Raw genomic sequence first — 18640 nt, forward strand, 5'->3', positions numbered from 1 at the left:
GGTGTGTGTGTGTGTGTGTGTGTGTGTGTGTGTGTGTGTGTGTGTGTGTGTGTGTGTGTGTGTGTGTGTGTGTGTGTGTGTGTGTGTGTGTGTGTGTGTGTGTGAGCGAAGGGGGGTTGTTTCGAACAGTGCGCCGCATGGCTGTGGCAAATCCAGCAATTAGTGCTCTGTACATAATTAACATGCAAATGAGCTGATCTACTTAAAAGCTGTTCTCACAAATAGACCTGAACAGGGGCTGAGGGGTGGGGCCATGGGGCCGCGGCTCCCAGAAACACAGGTTTTTCCCTCGGACTGATTTGCATATTACATTTTTAGCGAGAAGGCATCGATAGCCATCTCAGAGAAGCGGAGCGTGAGTCAGAGTTATGTAAATAGGGGTCAGGAGGGGGAGGCTAGGGTTGTTAGGGGTACAGCAGCTGGCCGATCCCCAAACACACACACACAAAGCCTCGCAATCTACCCCCCCCCCCACCTCTGTTAGAAAGACACACAAACACAAAAATTCATGCACAGCCCAGCCCCAGATCCAAACCCTCCCTGACTGAACTAATTCCCCAGAATGCTCCTTCAAGCATGATCAGGAACTCTGGCTCACATGACCCACCACAGCCAATGACGAACCACGAAGCAGTGAGACACAGGAAGTCCTTTTCCCAGAGAAAATGTTCAGGTACCCTGTTGGGCATTGTCATCTGGGCTCTGTTCCATTCCACCACTTAGAATGAAGGATTACTATGACACACACACACACACACAATGTAAATAGTCTGGGTAGCCATTTGATTACCTGTTCAGTAGTCTTATGGCTTGGGGGTAAACGCTGCCGAGAAGCCTTTTGGTCCTAGACTTGGCGCTCCAGTACCGCTTGCTATGCGGTAGCAGAGAGAACAGTCTATGACTGGGGTGGCTGGGGTCTGACAATTTTTAGGGCCTTTCTCTGACACTGCCTGGTGTTGAGGTCCTGGATGGCAGGCAGCTTAGCCCCAGTGATCTACTGGGCCGTACGCACTACCCTCTGTAGTGCCTTGCGGTTGGAGGCCGAGCAGTTGCCGTACCAGACAGTGATTCTAGCTAATCAAACCTGGGTTCAAATACTACTTCAAAGTAAATATTGAGATGTACCAAATACAAATAAATACTCCCATGCATTTGAACCCAGGTCCTAGAACTATTTAAAATATTTTCAAATACCATAAAACAGTCTCAAATAGCCGCTTGTCCCTGTGCCTGGCAAAAGCACACAAATCAGCAAATAAACAGCCGTTTCAAATAAAACACAGAGTCTAAATGAATTGTTACATTAAATAATTCAGTAATGACTCGAAAAAATGGCTATTATCAGTATTTAAATCGGCAGTAAGAACTGCTAGCCAATGGCTGCTAACAGCGGAGAACTGCTAGCCAATGGCTGCTAACAGCAGAGAACTGCTAGCCAATGGCTGCTAACAGCGGAGAACTGCTAGCCAATGGCTGCTAACAGCGGAGAACTGCTAGCTAACTGGCGAGTTCAAACAGTCAACAACTTCAGAGTACAGACACCTAGACAATTGGGAAATCACCATCTATTCACAAAACTAAGAACTGCCAAAAATGGACAGTCAACGTGGAGAATAATAATAATAATAATAAATAACAATAATAATAATAATAATAATATACAGTAGCAGTCAAAAGTTGACACACCTACTCATTCAACCTACTTTACATTGAAGAATAACAGTGAAGACATCAAAACTATGAAATAACACATATGGAATCATGTCGTAACCAAAAAAGTTCAAACAAATCAAAATATATTTTATATTTGAGATTCTTTAAAGTAGCCACCCTTTGCCTTGATGACAGCTTTGCACACTTGGCATTCTCTCAACCACACTTGGCATTCTCTCGTGAGGTAGTCACCTGGAATGCATTTCAATTAACAGGTGTGCCTTATTAAAAGTACATGTGTGGAATTTCTTTCCTTCTTAATGTGTTTGAGCCAATCAGTTGTGGTATACAGAATATAGTCCTATTTGGTAAAATACCAAGTCGATATTATGGCAAGAACAGCTCAAATAAGCAAAGAGAAATGACAGTCCATCATTACTTTAAGACATGAAGGTTAATACAGTTGCAAAAACAATCAAGCGCTATGATGAAACTGGCTCTCATGAGGACCACAACATGAAAGGAAGACCAGAGTTTCCTCTACTGCAGAGGATAAGTTCATTAGAGTTAACTGCACCTCAGATTGCAGCCCAAATAACTGCTTCAATGTTCAAGTAAGAGACACATGTCAACAACACAAACTGTTCAGAGGAGACTGCGTGAATCAGGCCTTCATGGTCAAATTGCTGCAAAGAAACCACTACTAAAGGACGCCAGTAAGAAGAAGAGACTTGCTTGGGCCTAGATACACAAGCAATGGACATTAGACCGGTGGAAATGTGTCCTTTGGTCTGATTGAGTCCAAATTTTAGTTTTTGGGTTCCAACCACCATGTCTTTGTTAAACACAGAGTAGGTGAACGGATGATCTCCGCATGTGTGTTTCCTACCGTGAAGCATGGAGGAGGTGTGATGGTGCTTTGCTGGTGGCACTGTCAGTGATTTGTTTAGAATTGAAGGTACACTTAACCAGCATTGCTAACACAGCATTCTGCAGCGATATGCCATCTCATCTGGTTTGCACTTAGTGGGACTATATATTTTTTTCAACAGGTTAATGACCCAACACACATCCAGGCTGTGTAAGGGGTATATGACCAAGAAGGAGAGTGATGGAGTGCTGCATCAGATGACCTGGCCTCCACAGTCACCCGACCTCAACCCAATTGAGATGGTTTGGGATGAGTTGGAGTGCAGAGTGAAGGAAAAGCAGCCAACAAGTGCTCAGCACATGTGGGAACTCCTTCAAAACTGTTGGAAAAGAATTCCAGGTGAAGCTAGTTGACAGAATGCCAAGAGTGTGCAGAGCTGTCATCAAGGCAAAGGGTGGCTACTTTGAAGAAACTCAAATATAAATCTAATTATATTTTAACACATTTTTGGTCACTAAATGATTCCATGTGTTATTTCATAGTTTTGATGTCTGCACTACTATTCTACAATGTAGAAATAGTAAAAATAAAGAAAAACCCTGGAATGAGTTGGTGTCCAAACTTTTGACTGGTACAGTATAATATATATATATTTTTTTATAGAGGCATACTAAGACAAAAATAAAAGTGACAATGTGTAAATAATAACACATTGCATGAAATGAAGAAATTCATTAAAAACGTTGGAAGTGAAAACTGAAAATAAACAATTAACTATGCAAATGAGCCAAAGCTGTGTGCATTATGGAAAAAGACACCTGGCTCAAATAGAAGCCCGTCTCTAATAAGCGCCTGTTGTAATCAGTGATTTAAACAAATAAACGCCCGAGTTATTAATTGAAGGACATGTTTTAAAGGACAGAATTTAAAAATTGCCACATTATTTGAAAATACACTATAAATTAATATTTAAATAAGAAATTATTAAATACATGTATTTGAACACAGGTCTGATTCTAGTATGATGCTAGACTGGAGTCTAGCCCACAAGTCCTATAACTGACAGCTGTTAGGACAGGAGGAGGGAGTACTACTCACGTCTCCAGGTGGGCTGAGACCAGGGGGGAGCAGAGGTTGGCGGTGGGCGTGGCCAGGCCCAGGGTGAAGATGGTGTCTTGGAGCCTGCGGACAGCTACCACGTCCCCCTTCATGGCCGCAGCATTGAGGACATGGAAGAGCAGGGTAACTGTGGTGTCCCTCACAACCACCTCCTTCTCCTTCATTTCCTTCAGCATGTCCACCGCCTCTGTGATTTGGGGGGAGAGATGGAGAAGAGAGAGGGGGGTAGGGAGAGATGAAGCTAACATTGGAGCTGGCCAAATGCATGTTGATAAAACTACAATGCCAACATCTGACACTATTACTCAATAAATGTCAGCTAGTATTACAGTCAGTTACTTGTGGTTTAACTGCCTTGCCCTAGAGAGACTTAGGGGGCCAGGAACTACAATGGGGTGGTTAAAATAAGTAGTCAGCGCCCAATCTCACTTGATGGGAAGACTCCAAATGAAAGAGGGAGGGAAGGAGGAGACAATGTGAGAGAGAATGAGAGCGAGATGGGGAGAAGGTGATAAAAGGCCCCTTAGATAATTTCATGTGGGGAAAACAAACCGCTATTAAAACAGCATTTTACACCCAGCAGGAATGCAAATCGGCCCGTATAATGCCAATTTCCTGCTAATTGCTACTTGCATTTCTAAACGAGACTACAATTACCGGGCTGCTTTTTCCCCGTCCCTGTGCCGAAAGCGATGGGGCTAAATTATAGGTGTGCGGCGAGTGCCCGGCGTGCCCTGGCCCCGGGTCCTACAGAGGTAATAATGGAGGCTTTTCAGCAGGCCGGGCACCCATCTGGCTGACTGGGCTGTGCGGAGTGAACACTCTCCTCTTCTCATCTCTCTCCCCCGGCAGCAGTCAGCTGCTCTGTGGCAGGGCCAGACAATTAAGATGTGTTTACACTGTGTTTAGAGGCGTGCTAATGGGCTGATACCGATAGGGTCTGTTTACACCGGTGATACTAATCATCACAGCCTGGTCAGAGATAGAAAACATCTAGCTCGCCAGTACCCACCCCATGTAAACACACACAAACAAACTTTTATTGGCTTTGGCCCTCAACTACCACGCATATGTGAGTTCTGGCCTCATTTGGGCTCAAACCTCAATTGCTACTCAGTGTGAGTGCTGTGGCTAGCAGACTCAATAACAGCCAGAATAGAAAGGACCCTGTGTTGACCACTACAGGTGAGTGCAGTCGTGTCCCACCATCCCTTCAGTTCTGGCAGTCTAGTTCTCTGGCTAGCTATTATACCTCTTCAACCCGAGTGTTCTCTCAGGGATGAACACTCCAGTGACACGACAGCACACACACACACTGGTGTGTGCTTTGGCATCCAAATTCCAGTCTGCCTCTCAATCTCTCCCTCCCCCCTCATTTTCATGCGTTGTTATGCAAATGAAGCAGTCTGTGACTGTCACAGATGTAATGAAGCAAAAAGGGAAATTGGAAAGGGGAAGAGGGGTGGGGGGTTCATGTGGGTCACACTGGGTTTCTAAGAGGCAGCTTTTGTTTTGTGTCTGGGGCTCATTCTGTTCTCTCCCCGGGGCGTCAGGACGGGGTGGATATGGATCTGAACAGGGCCCAGTTGGGTCATGTCCCTCTGGGGTTGGGGTGACCCTACATGTACCTGTGGACATCCCCTTCACTGGATCTCTGAATATATTTCTCTGTAGGATGATACTGTGGAGAGGAATCAAAGCCTTGACTAATGACAAAGAAAGCCTTGGATGCTGTTCCCCAGAATGGTTGGGTTTTCTGCCTTCAGGCAACGGCCGCATTGTGATTGAATGGTATTGGATGAAAACCTGCAGACAACTGACGAAGAAAACATGGAAAACCAGCTGTGTGGTTCTATGAAATTGATTGATAAATCAAGCACCAAGTATCAAGGGGTAGGACACCAGCAAACACGGCAGCCCTTGTGAACTAGACTAAGAGGCTAGAGTTAAATTCATTAGCTGTAGGTGTGAACTCACTGGGCCAGGGATATATATTTTTGTTCACCTTTATTTTACCAGGTAGGACAGTTGAGAACAAGTTCTCATTTACAACTGCAACCTGGCCAAGATAAAGCAAAGCAGTGCGACAAAAAAAAAAGTTACACATGGGATACAGTCAATAACACAAAATAAAAATCTATATACAGTGTTATACAGTGTTCCAATGCAGTAAGATTAGAGAGGAATAAATAAATAAATAATAAATTATAGTGGCAAAATAATTCCAATTTAGTATTAACACTGGAGTGATAGATGTGCAAGTAGTGATACTGGGGTGCAAAGGAGCAAAAATAAATAACAATATGGGGATGAGGTAGTTGTGTGTGCCATTTACAGATGGGCTCTGTACAGGTGTAGTGATCGGTAAGCTGCTCTGACAGCTGATGCTTAAAGTTAGTGAGGGAGATATAAGTCTCCAACTCCAGTGATGTTTGCAATTCGTTCCAGTCATTGGCAGCAGAGAACTGGAAGGAAAGGCAGCCAAATGAGGAGTTGGCTTTGGGAATGACCAGTGAAATATACCTGCTGGAGTGCGTGCTACGGGTGGGTGTTGCTACGGTGACCAGTGAGCTGAGATAAGGCAGGGCTTTACCTAGCAAAGACTTATAGATGACCTGGAGCCAGTGGGTTTGTTTTTGTGCTGGTCAAGGGCAGTCAAGTCTGGAGTGAACCAAGGGCTATATCTGTATTTAGTTCTCAATTTTTTGAATGAGGCATGCTTATTTAAGACTGTGAGGAAAGCACTTTTATAGAATAACCAGACATCCTCTACTGACGGGATGAGATCTATATCCTTCCAGGATACCCGGGCCAGGTCGATTAGATAAGGCCTGCTCGCTGAAGTGTTTTAGGGAGGGTTTGACAGTGATGAGGGGTGGTCGTTTGACAGCGACTCATTACATACGCAAGCAATGAGGCAGTGATCGCTGAGATCCTGGTTGAAGACAGCAGAGGTGTATTTAGAAGGCAGGTTTGTCAGGGTGATATCTATGAGGGTGCCCATGTTTACGGATTTAGGGTTGTACCTGGTTGGTTCCTTGATAATTTGTGTGAGATTGAGGGCATCTAGCTTAGACTGTAGAACGGCCGGGGGCGTTAAGCATATTCCAGTTTAAGTCACCTAACAGTACAAATTCTGAAGATTGAAGGGGGGCAATCAATTCACATATGGTGTCCAGGGCACAGCTGGGGGATGAGGGGGGATCTATAACAAGCGGCAACGGTGAGACTTATTTATGGAAAGGTGGATTTTTAAAAAGTAGAAGATTTAACTGTTTGGGCACAGACCTGGATAGTAGGACAGAACTCTGCAGGCTATCTCTGCAGTAGATTGGGCACAGACCTGGATAGTATGACAGAACTCTGCAGGCTATCTCTGCAGTAGATTGCAACTCTGCCCCCATTGGCAGTTCTATCTTGGCGGAAAATGTTGTAGTTAAGGATGGAAATTTCTGAATATTTGGTGGGGGTAATCTGACATTAGGATCAAACCCAAGTTAACGAGAGAGAGAGTGTGTGTGTGTGTGTGGGGAGAGGGGGTTAGGGGGGGAAAAAGGTTACCCATTCCCCGACTGTCCATCAGCATGTTACACACACTAGCAGAGTCGCACTGGGGGAAGGAACATGTTAGCTAGCCTGCGAGGGAATGAGCACCCATCAGAGGAGAGAGACAGCTCATCTCTTCTTCTCTCCTTCCTGACGGCACCACTAATCACCACGACCAGTGGCTCGGCGCTAACATGACCAAATGGAGGCTAGGCGTCCAAGCAGACGGAGTGGTATGTATATCAGCCAAGCCAGCCAGCCAGCCAGCGATCTGAAACTCATCCAGCCACATACTGCCACGGCCAGGTAAACAAATATCACACAGGCCATTAATCCCTCTAATTTCCCTGCCTTGTGTTCCACTAGGCCCCTGCACACCCAGGGCTGTGTTTACCGGTGGACCCCACAGAGGCTTTAGCTATCCCTATGCAGGGGGATGAAGGGAAAGGTGGAGAGGTGAAGGTGGAGGTAAAGGAAGGAAGTAAGGAAAACAACAAAGCCATTAAAAGCGGGGAGCCAGTGAGCGGTCCTGCCACAAGTCATGATCTTCAGTGCGGTCCTAGCTGTCTGTAGCGCGGCCCGGTAGACCGGGGCAGTGAGGTGTGCTAATGTGGATGACAAGCCGCCGCCGCACTCACTGGGGCTAATGGCCAGCTAACCCCCTCCCTCCCTCCCTCCCTTCACAGCACCTCTGCTTGAATTCACATGCAAATTTGTGTGTGTGAAATGTTCAAGCACTTTCCCGGACATGATATGCCATTAGTATCAGGACGGATTTCTGTAATTCTGTTAAAGTAGCGCGAGTCCTGTAATTTTCTCTCGCTCTCTCTCTGTGACGGGGGAGACAAGGCGGACAGAAGGGGGGGGGGCGTGAGAGTGACACACATCTTGAAGGAAAGAGAGAGAGGTAGCGTGAGAGAGACGGGGCACACATTTACGCTGTCACTGTGTGCACAAAGCAAAGAAGAAACACTTTTATTGTAATTGGGTCTTACATGGGCAGGCAGAAACCCACCGTGGCATTCAGATAATGGCTGGTTAATGTGGGCGTCCTGAGAGTGAGAAAAAGGCGGCTGCTGCCTGCTCCTCGCCACATGCATACAGCCTGCTCTCTGAGAAAATAATTACTCCTTCAGCAGACATTTAACTGCATCAAACACTTCACTCAGGAGTTGAACTTTGCTGTTCTTTCATATGGCGTATGGATATAGGCATCTTGTAAAGAAAGATATACAGCTGAAGTCGGAAGTTTACGTACATTTAGGTTGAAGTCATTAAAACTCGTTTTTCAACCACTTCCACAAATTTCTTGTTAACAAACTATAGTTTTGCATGACAAGTAATTTTTCCCGAACAATTGTTTACAGACAGATTATTTAATTGTATCACAATTCCAGTGGGTCAGAAGTTTACATACACCAAAATTCCAGAAAATGATGTCATGTCTTTAGTAGCTTCTGATAGGCTAATTGACATCATTTGTGTCAATTGGAGGTGTACCTGTGGATGTATTTCAAGGCCTACCCTCAAACTCAGTGCCTCTTTGCGTGACATCATGGGAAAATCAAAAGAAATCAGCCAAGACCTCAGAAAATAATTTGTAGACCTCCACAAGTCTGGTTCATCCTTGGGAGCAATTTCCAAACGTCTTAAGGTACCACGTTCATCTGTACCAACAATAGTACGCGAGTATAAACACCATGGGACCACGCAGTCATCATACTGCTCAGGAAGGAGATGTGTTCTGTCTCAGAGATTAAAGTACTTTGGTGCGAAAAGTGCAAATCAATCCCAGAACAGCAGCAAAGGACCTTGTGAAGATGCTGGAGGAAACAGGTACAAAAGTATCTATATCAACAGTAAAATGAGTCCTATATCAACATAGCCTGAAAGGCCGCTCTTTCAGGAGGAATGGGCAGAAATTCAACCAACTTATTGTGTGAAGCTTGTTGAAGGCTACCCAAAATGTTTGACCCAAGTTTAAATTGTTTAAGGTAATACATTCAATTAGTATTTGGTTGCATGTAAACTTCTGACCCACTGGGAATGTGATGAAAGAAATAAAAAGCTGAAATAAATCACTCTACTATTATTCTGACATTTCACATTATTAAAATAAAGTGGCGATCCGACTAGGATAAAATGTCAGGAATAGTTAAAAACGGAGTTTAAATGTATTTGGCTAAGGTGTATGTAAACTTCTGACTTCAACTGTAGATGTACAGGCTTAACAAACCACACATTTATCCCTAAAATATGACTGATCAGGAACAAGTCTGGTGTTAGCCTGCTGAGCTAAAGCCAAAGCATTAGCTCGAGAGCTAACGGAAGTCTTCAGGTCTCAAGCATGGTGACTTTTCAGGCAAGGTTTCTCAGCAGTCTGGACAAGGAACCCTGAAAGGTTTTCTTTAACAGAAAGCAACTTCCCTCGACTATGTTGCCCTGACAGTGTCTAGTGCCCACTCACCTTCCAGTCTGCCCTGCTTGGTCAGGACCTTGACTAGAGCCACATACTTGCTGGAATCCAGAGACACAGAGGAATCCTTACGGCTCCTAGACATGAGGGGTTGAGAGAGTTAGACCATAGATTAGAGAAATATACTTAAAAATAAAAAAAATGTAATTTGTGTGTGAATGTGGCTGATGCAGTTCATGTCACAATTGTAACTCCCATCTCCCTACAATTCAGATTCCTCTACCTCCCCCTCTGATGAAGCAGCACATGGGAAAGGGAGACAGAGATTGGAGCTGAAGTTGAGTGCAGCACCAATGCGTTTCTGTTACTGAAAGGTTACAGATGCAGGGTGTGGGGCAAGGAGAAGAGATGGGGGTATGTACGCACCGGATTCATCAGAACACCCCTGTCCACTGCTCTGGCCCGGCCAGTGCATTAACGTCTCACCTAATCCAGCTCATGTTCAACTTTAATGCTAAGCTGGACCGAGTATAGGGGAATGTGTGTGTTTCCCCAATCCACTTACAGCTCTCTTTTCAAGTTCAGTGCCTCTTCCACATTGTCATGGCGACAGCAGAGGTGGATGAGGGTGGCGTAGCTCCCGGCAACCATGTCTGCCTCGTGTTGTTTCTTCAGCTCCAGAGCCCTGTCCAGTTTCTGTCAGAAAGACAAGACGTCTTTAAAAATCAACCTTCATCTCAAATGCTTAATCCTAAGGCTGGACTCATAGCTCACAACTGCAGAGCCGCAATAGTCAGCCGGCCCAGTAGGACATTAACAACCCTCATTTAATTGTCTCTTACTGTTGAGCAGCAGACTCTGGAACTGAACCAGGTTTAAGCTTAGCAAACATTAGCCAAAAGAGAGAGGGCATGTGTGGTGAGACTGTACCTCCTCGGCACACAGAGTGAGGATGAGTTGTTTCAGGGTAGCTCCTACTGGTTTACTGTCAGCCTTCAGCTCAGCCAGCCTGCTCTCCAGCGCCAAAACCTTGCCATCCAGAATCTGAAAGGTAGACAGGAAAACATTACACGCACTCTCCCTAAATGACCATCACCTACAGTGTGGCAAAAAAGTATTTAGTCAGCCACCAATTGTGCAAGTTCTCCCACTTAAAAAGATGAGAGAGGCCTGTATTTTTCATCATAGGTACACTTCAACTATGACAGACAAAATGAAAATTAAAAAATCCAGAAAATTACATTGTAGGATTTTTAATGAATTTATTTGCAAATTATGGTGGAAAATAAGTATTTGGTCACCTACAAACAAGCAAGATGTCTGGCTCTCACAGACCTGTAACTTCTTCTTTAAGGGGCTCCTCTGTCCTCCACTCGTTACCTGTATTAATGGCATCTGTTTGAACTTGTTATCAGTATAAAAGAAACCTGTCCACAATCTTAAACAGTCACACTCCAAACTCCACTATGGCCAAGACTAAAGAGCTGTCAAAGGACACCAGAAACAAAATTGTAGACCTGCACCAGACTGGGAAGATTGAATCTGCAATAGGTAAGCAGCTTGGTTTGAAGAAATCAACTGTGGGAGCAATTATTAGGAAATGGAAGACATACAAGACCACTGATAATCTCCCTCGATCTGGGGCTCCACGCAAGATCTCACCCCGTGGGGTCAAAATGATCACAAGAATGGTGAGCAAAAATCCCAGAACCACACGGGGGGGACCTAGTGAATGACCTGCAGAGAGATGGGACCAAAGTAACAAAGCCTACCATCAGTAACACACTACACCGCCAGGGACTCAAATCCTGCAGTGCCAGAAGTGTCCCCCTGCTTAAGCCCGTACATGTATAGGCCCGTCTGAAGTTTGCTAGAGAGCATTTGGATGATCCAGAAGAAGATTGGGAGAATGTCATATGGTCAGATGAAGCCAAAATATAACTTTTTGGTAAAAACTCAACTCGTCGTGTTTGGAGGACAAAGAATGCTGAGTTGCATCCAAAGAACACCATACCTACTGTGAAGCACTGGGGTGGAAACATCATGCGTTGGGGCTGTTTTTCTGCAAAGGGACCAGGACGACTGATCCGTGTAAAGGAAAGAATGAATGGGGCCATGCATCGTGAGATTTTGAGTGAAAACCTCCTTCCATCAGCAAGGGCACTGAATATGAAACGTGGCTGGGTCTTTCAGCATGACAATGATCCCAAACACACCATCCGGGCAACGAAGGAGTGGCTTCGTAAGAAGCATTTCAAGGTCCTGGAGTGGCCTAGCCAGTCTCCAGATCTCAACCCCATAGAAAATATTTGGAAGGAGTTGAAAGTCCGTGTTGCCCAGCAACAGCCCCAAAACATCACTGCTCTAGAGGAGATCTGCATGGAGGAATGGGCCAAAATACCAGCAACAGTGTGTGAAAACCTTGTGAAGACTTACAGAAAACATTTGACCTCTGTCATTGCCAACAAAGGGTATAACAAAGTATTGAGATAAACATTTGTTATTGATCAAATACTTATTTTCCACCATCATTTGCAAATAAATTCATTAAAAATCCTACAATGTGATTTTCTGGATCCCCCCCCCACATTTTGTCTGTCATAGTTGAACTGTACCTATGATGAAAATTACAGGCCTCTCATCTTTTTAAGTGGGAGAACTTGCACAATTGGTGGCTGACTAAATACTTTTTTGCCCCACTGTATATCTCTAAAACCCAATGAATACACTCACAACAACTCTGTTGTCTGAGAAGTTCAGAGGTTCTTGGCTGTCCACCAGGGCGATGACATCCTAAAAGAAACCAAAAGAACCACGTAAGAAAGAAACCAAAACTGCATCATTTAGAATACCTTCACATACAGTAACAGTGAGTCAGTGATTTAGGACAGATACCTTGATGAGCTCAGGCACGTGATAGGAGTCTAGCAGGTTTCTGATCCCTCTGTAGATGTTCCCTGGGATGATGATACCCTGTAGGTCAAACACAGGAGAACAGGATTAAAATAAATTATCTTTCACCTGGGGTTGTCCATTTTAGGAGGGGGCAGATTGCTAATCTGAAATTTGAGATTTGGGACATGGGTTATCTGAATCTCATTATCCACATAGACAACTCTTAATCTGAGATCAATGTGTGTAAGCCTGTCAGAGAGGTTGTATTTATGAATGGGATGAGTCAAATATCTGTGTGTGTGTGTACCATGCTCTTCAGCTGGTTGAAGTACTGCCTGAGCTTGTCCTCCTGAGCCTGCACCTCTGCCTCAGTCATGCTGTCCATCAGGTTATAGAGAAAGTAGGACACAGCTTCTGTAGAGAAGGAAGAGAGGAGTGATGTTATACGTGCACACACTCACATAGAACGTGGTCCCAGTATAATGGCTGTGTGTGTGTGTGAGAGAGATAGTGCTGACGGTATTCTTTGAGTGAAGCGAACAGTAATGCGTGTCGGGCGGGTGGCAGTGGGTGACAGCCTCGCACTCTGGGGCGGCCGTGCGGAGGACACAACGGGAAGTGACACGGATAACTGTCTCCATCTCTCCCACCAGCACTACAGCCCGGTCAGACCACACACACACACTGACACGGAGAGACAAAGCCGCGCCACACACACTGAAAGACACACATTCCTGACAAACTAGACGGAGACGCAGGCTGTTTGTTCAGCACTGTGTCAGCAGCCTGGGCCCATTTTCCCTGACAGACAGGCTGTCCCTCTGGCCAGGTCTCACACCCACCCTATATCTAGGGCAGGACATGAACGTGCCAACCGTCTTCATAACGCAGAGTGAGCGCATCAGCAGACTCCTGCAACGGAGACTGCAGATATATACACATTGAACGCATAGACAGAGACACAGATACAGTGCCTTCAGAAAGTAGTTATACCCCTTGGGCACCCACCACCTTTTGTTTGTTACAGCCTGAATTTAAAAAGGATTCGATTGAGATGTGCTACTGATCTACACACAATACTCCACAATGTCAGTGGAATTGTTGTTTAAGAAATGATTACAAATTAATGTAAAATATAAAGCAGAAATGTCTTTAGTCAATAAACTTCAACACCTTTGTTAAAGAAAGCCTAAATAGATTCAGGAGTAAACATTTGCTTAACAATTCCAATAATAAGTTGCATGTACTCACTGTGTGCAATAATAGTGGTTGACCAAATTTTTTTATGAGTACTCCATCTCTACCCCACACATTCAATTATATGTAAGGTTCCTCAGTCGAGTAGTGAATTTCAAGCACAGATTCAACCACAAGGGAGGTTTTCCAATGTCTCGCAAAGAAGCGCACCTATTGGTAGATGGGTAAAACATTTCAAAAGCAGACATGGAATATCCCTTTGAGCACGGTGAAGTTATTAATTACGCTTTTGGATGGTGCATCAATACACCCAGTCACTACAAAATCACCGATAACGGAGTTAGGAAGGACGCCTGAGCGGAAGGAAACCACGCAGGGTTTTCACCATGAGGCCAATAGTGATTTTAATGGCTGAGAGAGGATGGAACAACATTGAAGTTGGTCCACAATACTAACCTAAAATGACAGTGAAAAGGATGTACAGAATAAAAAATATTCAAAAACATGCATCCTGTTTTACATTAGGGCACTAAAGTAATACTGCAAACAAAATGTAAAATGAGATTGCAAAGAAATGTACTTTTTGTTCTAAATACAAAGCATGATGTTTAGGGCAAATCCAACACATCACGGAGTACTACACTTCTTATGTTCAATCATGGTAGGTGGCTGCATCATGTAATCGATATTCTCGTCATCGGCAAGGACTTGTTAAAAAAAACATAATCGAGATACGCACAGCGAAACTCCTAGAGGAAAACCTGGTTCAGTCTGCTTTCCAACAGACACTGGGAGACAAATTCACCTTTCAGCAGGACAATAAAACAAAAACACAAGGCCTAATCTACACTGGACTTGCTTACCAAGAGGACATTGAATGTTCCTGAGTGGCCTAGTTACAGTTTTGACTTAAATTGGGATGAAAATCTATGTAAAGACTTGAAAATGTCTAGCAATGATCAACAACCAACTTGACAGAGCTTGAATAAAAATGGGCAAATATTGTACAATTCAGGTGTGCAAAGCTCTCAGAGACAGACCCAAAAGGATTCACAGCTGTAAATCGCTGCCAAAAGGTAATTCTAACATGTATTGACTCAGGGGGTTGAATATCTAAAAGATATTTTCATGAATCTTTAAAAAAATGTAAAACATTTTCTTCCACTGACAGAATTGTGTAGATCGTTGAAAAACAATTCAATCCCAATTTGTAACAACAAAATGTGGAAAAAGCCCAGGAGTGTGAATACTTTCCGAAGGCACTGTACAGACATGAACACAAACACCTGACTGTCCCATGTGGCTCAGTTGGTAGAGAATGGAACTTGCAACGCCAGAGTTATGGGGCACCAGCACAAATAAATAAGAGTATAAGAGTATGATAAATGACTCCAATGTAAAACAAAAAAAATGTGATTGTTATGGCCACATTTTCATCCATTCACAAATGATCTTACCAACAGATCCTGTAGCTCCCTGAGAGAAACGCTCATCTTTGTACAGCAGCTCAGTGATCTGAAAACAAGCATAACCTTAAGAGATGCATCTCATACAAAGACACACCTACATACAAATGGCACAGCATCACACCTGAATAGTGAAAACTCTTGCCACAGAATTATATAGCAAGTCATATTGTTGCCTTTTAAAATGCATCAATACAATCAACAGGGGAACGTTTCGAGAAAAAAACATTGCAGAAATAAATATCTATAAAACTGGTAATAGTCTATAGGTCATCCAAATTACAAATCAAGATTTTATATGTCATATATTTCTACCTGCAAATATTCTGAACCTTCCACCCGCCTCAATAAACCCCTGACAGTTTCACCCAGCCGATTATGAACAGAGCTGAAACCAAGAAGCAGTGCTGTGCATGGTCTTACCTTGGCCATGCTCTCCAGATCGTCAGACCTGTAGGGGGCAGCAGAGGACAAGCCATCAGGATACAAGGACACCGACAGAAATCAGCACACAGAATCAGGATACTTAGGCTGCATTCACAGAGGCAGCCCAATTCTGAATTTTCTTTACCCAATTCTCAAAACATATATCTGATGTGATTGGTCAAAGACCAATTAGTGGCATTTTTTAAAATCAGACACCTACTCATTCGTGTGTTTTTCTTTATTTGTACCATTTTCTACATTGTAGAATAATAGTGAAGACATAACTATGAAATAACACATACGGAATTATGTAGTATCCAAAAACGTGTTAACCCAATCAAAATATATTTTATATTTGAGATTCTTCAAAGTAGCCACCCTTTGCCTTGACAGCTCTGCACACTCTTGGAATCCTCTCAACCAGCTTCATGAGTTAGTCACCTGGAATGCATTTCAATTAACAGGCGTGCATTATTAAACGTACATTTGTGGAATTTCTTTCCTTCTTAATGCTTTTGAGCAAATCAGTTGTGTTGTGACATTGTAGGGTTGGTATACAGAATATAGTCCTATTTGGTAAAAGACCAAGTCGATATTATGGCAAGAACAGCTCAAAAAGCAAAGAGGAACGACAGTCCATCATTACTTTAAGACATGAAGGTAGTCATCTTCAAACACCCAGAAAAGGCTACTCTCCTCGATGTTATCCTCACAAATAATCCTGATAGGTATCAGTCTGGTGTTTTCTGTAATGACCTTAGTGATCAGTTTTACAGCCTTTGTTCGTAATGGCTGCGCAGTGAAAAGACCGGTCCTGATTTGTCATAGATGCTTGCTAAAAAACTTTAATGAGCAAGCCTTCGTTCATGACCTGGCCTCTGTAAATTGGTATAGAATCAGCTTGATCCCTTCGGTCAAAGACACTTGGATATTGATATTTTGATATTTTCAATGATATTGTTAAACACACCCCCCTCAAGAAAATTATCATTAAAAACGTGGAGTTACTCCACCTCAAGTTGCATTTGGCGAAAGGCTCGGCACACTCATATTCAGGCTGACTGGCTATTGTTCAGGCTATTCGGAAGGCCAAAGTTAGTTACTTTAAGGAGCAGTTCTCTCTCTGTGGGTTTAACCCAAAGAAGTTCTGGAGAACGGTTAAAGACCTCCTCCTCACAGCTGCCCATGCCCTTAAGGTTGATGATGTGGTTGTTATTGACAAATACATGGCTGAGCTCTTTAATCATCACTTCATAATCCTTCTGTAGCTCAGTTGGTAGAGCATGGCGCTTGTAACGCCAGGGTAGTGGGTTCGATACCCGGGACCACCCATACGTAGAATGTATGCACACATGACTGTAAGTCGCTTTGGATAAAAGCGTCTGCTAAATGGCATATATTATTATATATTATAAAGTCAGGATTCAAATTTGACTCAGCCATGCCTCCCTGCCCATCCAACATTTCCTCATCTCCCACCCCTTCTAATGTGACAATCGATGCTTCTCCCTCTTTTAGTTTACCCCTGCAGGCAGTCACTGAGTCAGAGGTGCTAAAGGAGCACCTTAAACTTTACACCAAAAAAACATCTGGGTTAGATGGTTTAGACCCTCTTCTTTAAAAAGTTTATTTTTACCTTTATTTAACTAGGCAAGTCAGTTTAAAAAAAGCCTGTCTCTCCTTTCTGGAGAGGTTCCCATTGCTTGGAAGGTAGCCACAGCTCGTCCTTTATTTAAGGGGGGAGATCAAGCTGATCCTAACTGTTATAGGCCTATTTCTATTTTGCCCTGTTTATCAAAAAAATGTTGGAAAACTTGAAAATAATCAACAGACTGGCTTTCTTGATGTCTATAGCATTCTCTCTGGTATGCAATCTGTTCTCTGCTCAGGTTATGGATGTGTCACTGCAACCTTAACGGTCCTCAATGATGTCCTCATTGCCCTCATTTCTAAGCAATATTGTGCTGCTATTTTTCTTGACATGGCCAAAGCTTTTGATACGGTAGACCATTCCATTCTTTTGGTCTGGCTAAGGAGTATTGGTGTCTCTGAGGGTCTTTGGCCTGGTTTGCTAACTACCTCTCTCAAAGAGTGTAGTGTATAAAGTCAGAAAATCTGCTGTCTCAGCCATTGCCTGTCACCAAGGGAGTAGCCCAAGGCTCAAACCTAGGACCCACACTATTCTTAATTCACATCAACAACATGGAAGCTCTCTCATCCATTTATATGCAGATGACATACTCTTATACTCAGCTGGCCCCTCCCTGGAGTTCGTGTTAAATGCTCTATAACAAAGCTTTCCTAGTGTCCAACAAGCTTTCTCTGGACTTAACCTTGGTCTGAGCACGTCAAAAACAAAGGTCTTGTGGTTTGGTAAGAAGAATGCCCCTCTTCCCACAGGTGTGATTACTACCTCTGAGGGTTAGGAGCTCTAGGTAGTCACCTCATACATGTACTCGGGAATACGGCTAGACGGTGCACTGTCCTTCTCTCAGCACATATCAAGGCTGCAGGCTAAAGTTAAATCTAGACTTGGTTTCCACTATCGTAATCGTTCCACTTTCACCCCAGCTGCCAAACTAACCCTGATTCAGATGACCATCCTACCCATGCTAGATTACGGAGACATAATTTATAGATCGGCAGGTAAGGGTGCTCTCGAGCGGCCAGATGTTCTTTACCATTCGGCCATCAGATTTGCCACCAATGCTTCTTATAGAACACATCACTGCGCTCTATACTCCTCTGTAAACAGGTCATCTTTGTATAACCGTCGCAAGACCCACTGGTTGATGCTTATTTATAAAACCCTCTTAGGCCTCACTCCCCCTTATCTGAGATATCTAGTGCAGCCCTCATCCTCCACATACAACACCCGTTCTGCCAGTCACATTCTGTTAAGTCCCCAAAGCACACACATCCCTGTGTCGCTCTTCTTTTCAGTTTGCTGCAGCTAGCGACTGGAACGAGCTGCAACAAACACTCAAACTGGACAGTTTAATATTAATCTCTTCATTCAAAGACTCATTCATGGTCACTCTTACTGACAGT

At 43.8% G+C, this 18640-nt stretch overlaps 1 protein-coding gene across 1 annotated transcript in view; it reads right to left on the bottom strand.

Moving 5' to 3' along the window:
* lrpprc (leucine-rich pentatricopeptide repeat containing) overlaps nt 1-18640 on the bottom strand; it is an 81076-nt gene that overhangs the window by 39069 nt on the left and 23367 nt on the right. Inside the window, exons 15-23 of the mRNA XM_046357328.1 lie at nt 15587-15614; nt 15155-15212; nt 12808-12914; nt 12501-12578; nt 12339-12398; nt 10536-10649; nt 10171-10301; nt 9657-9742; nt 3623-3830 (exon numbers count right to left, since the gene is read on the bottom strand). Coding sequence (XP_046213284.1) covers nt 3623-3830; nt 9657-9742; nt 10171-10301; nt 10536-10649; nt 12339-12398; nt 12501-12578; nt 12808-12914; nt 15155-15212; nt 15587-15614 — 870 coding nt within the window. The remainder of the gene's footprint in view (nt 1-3622; nt 3831-9656; nt 9743-10170; nt 10302-10535; nt 10650-12338; nt 12399-12500; nt 12579-12807; nt 12915-15154; nt 15213-15586; nt 15615-18640) is intronic.

Source organism: Oncorhynchus gorbuscha, linkage group LG07 (genome assembly GCF_021184085.1).
Source record: "Oncorhynchus gorbuscha isolate QuinsamMale2020 ecotype Even-year linkage group LG07, OgorEven_v1.0, whole genome shotgun sequence".
NCBI classification, from domain to species: domain Eukaryota; kingdom Metazoa; phylum Chordata; class Actinopteri; order Salmoniformes; family Salmonidae; genus Oncorhynchus; species Oncorhynchus gorbuscha.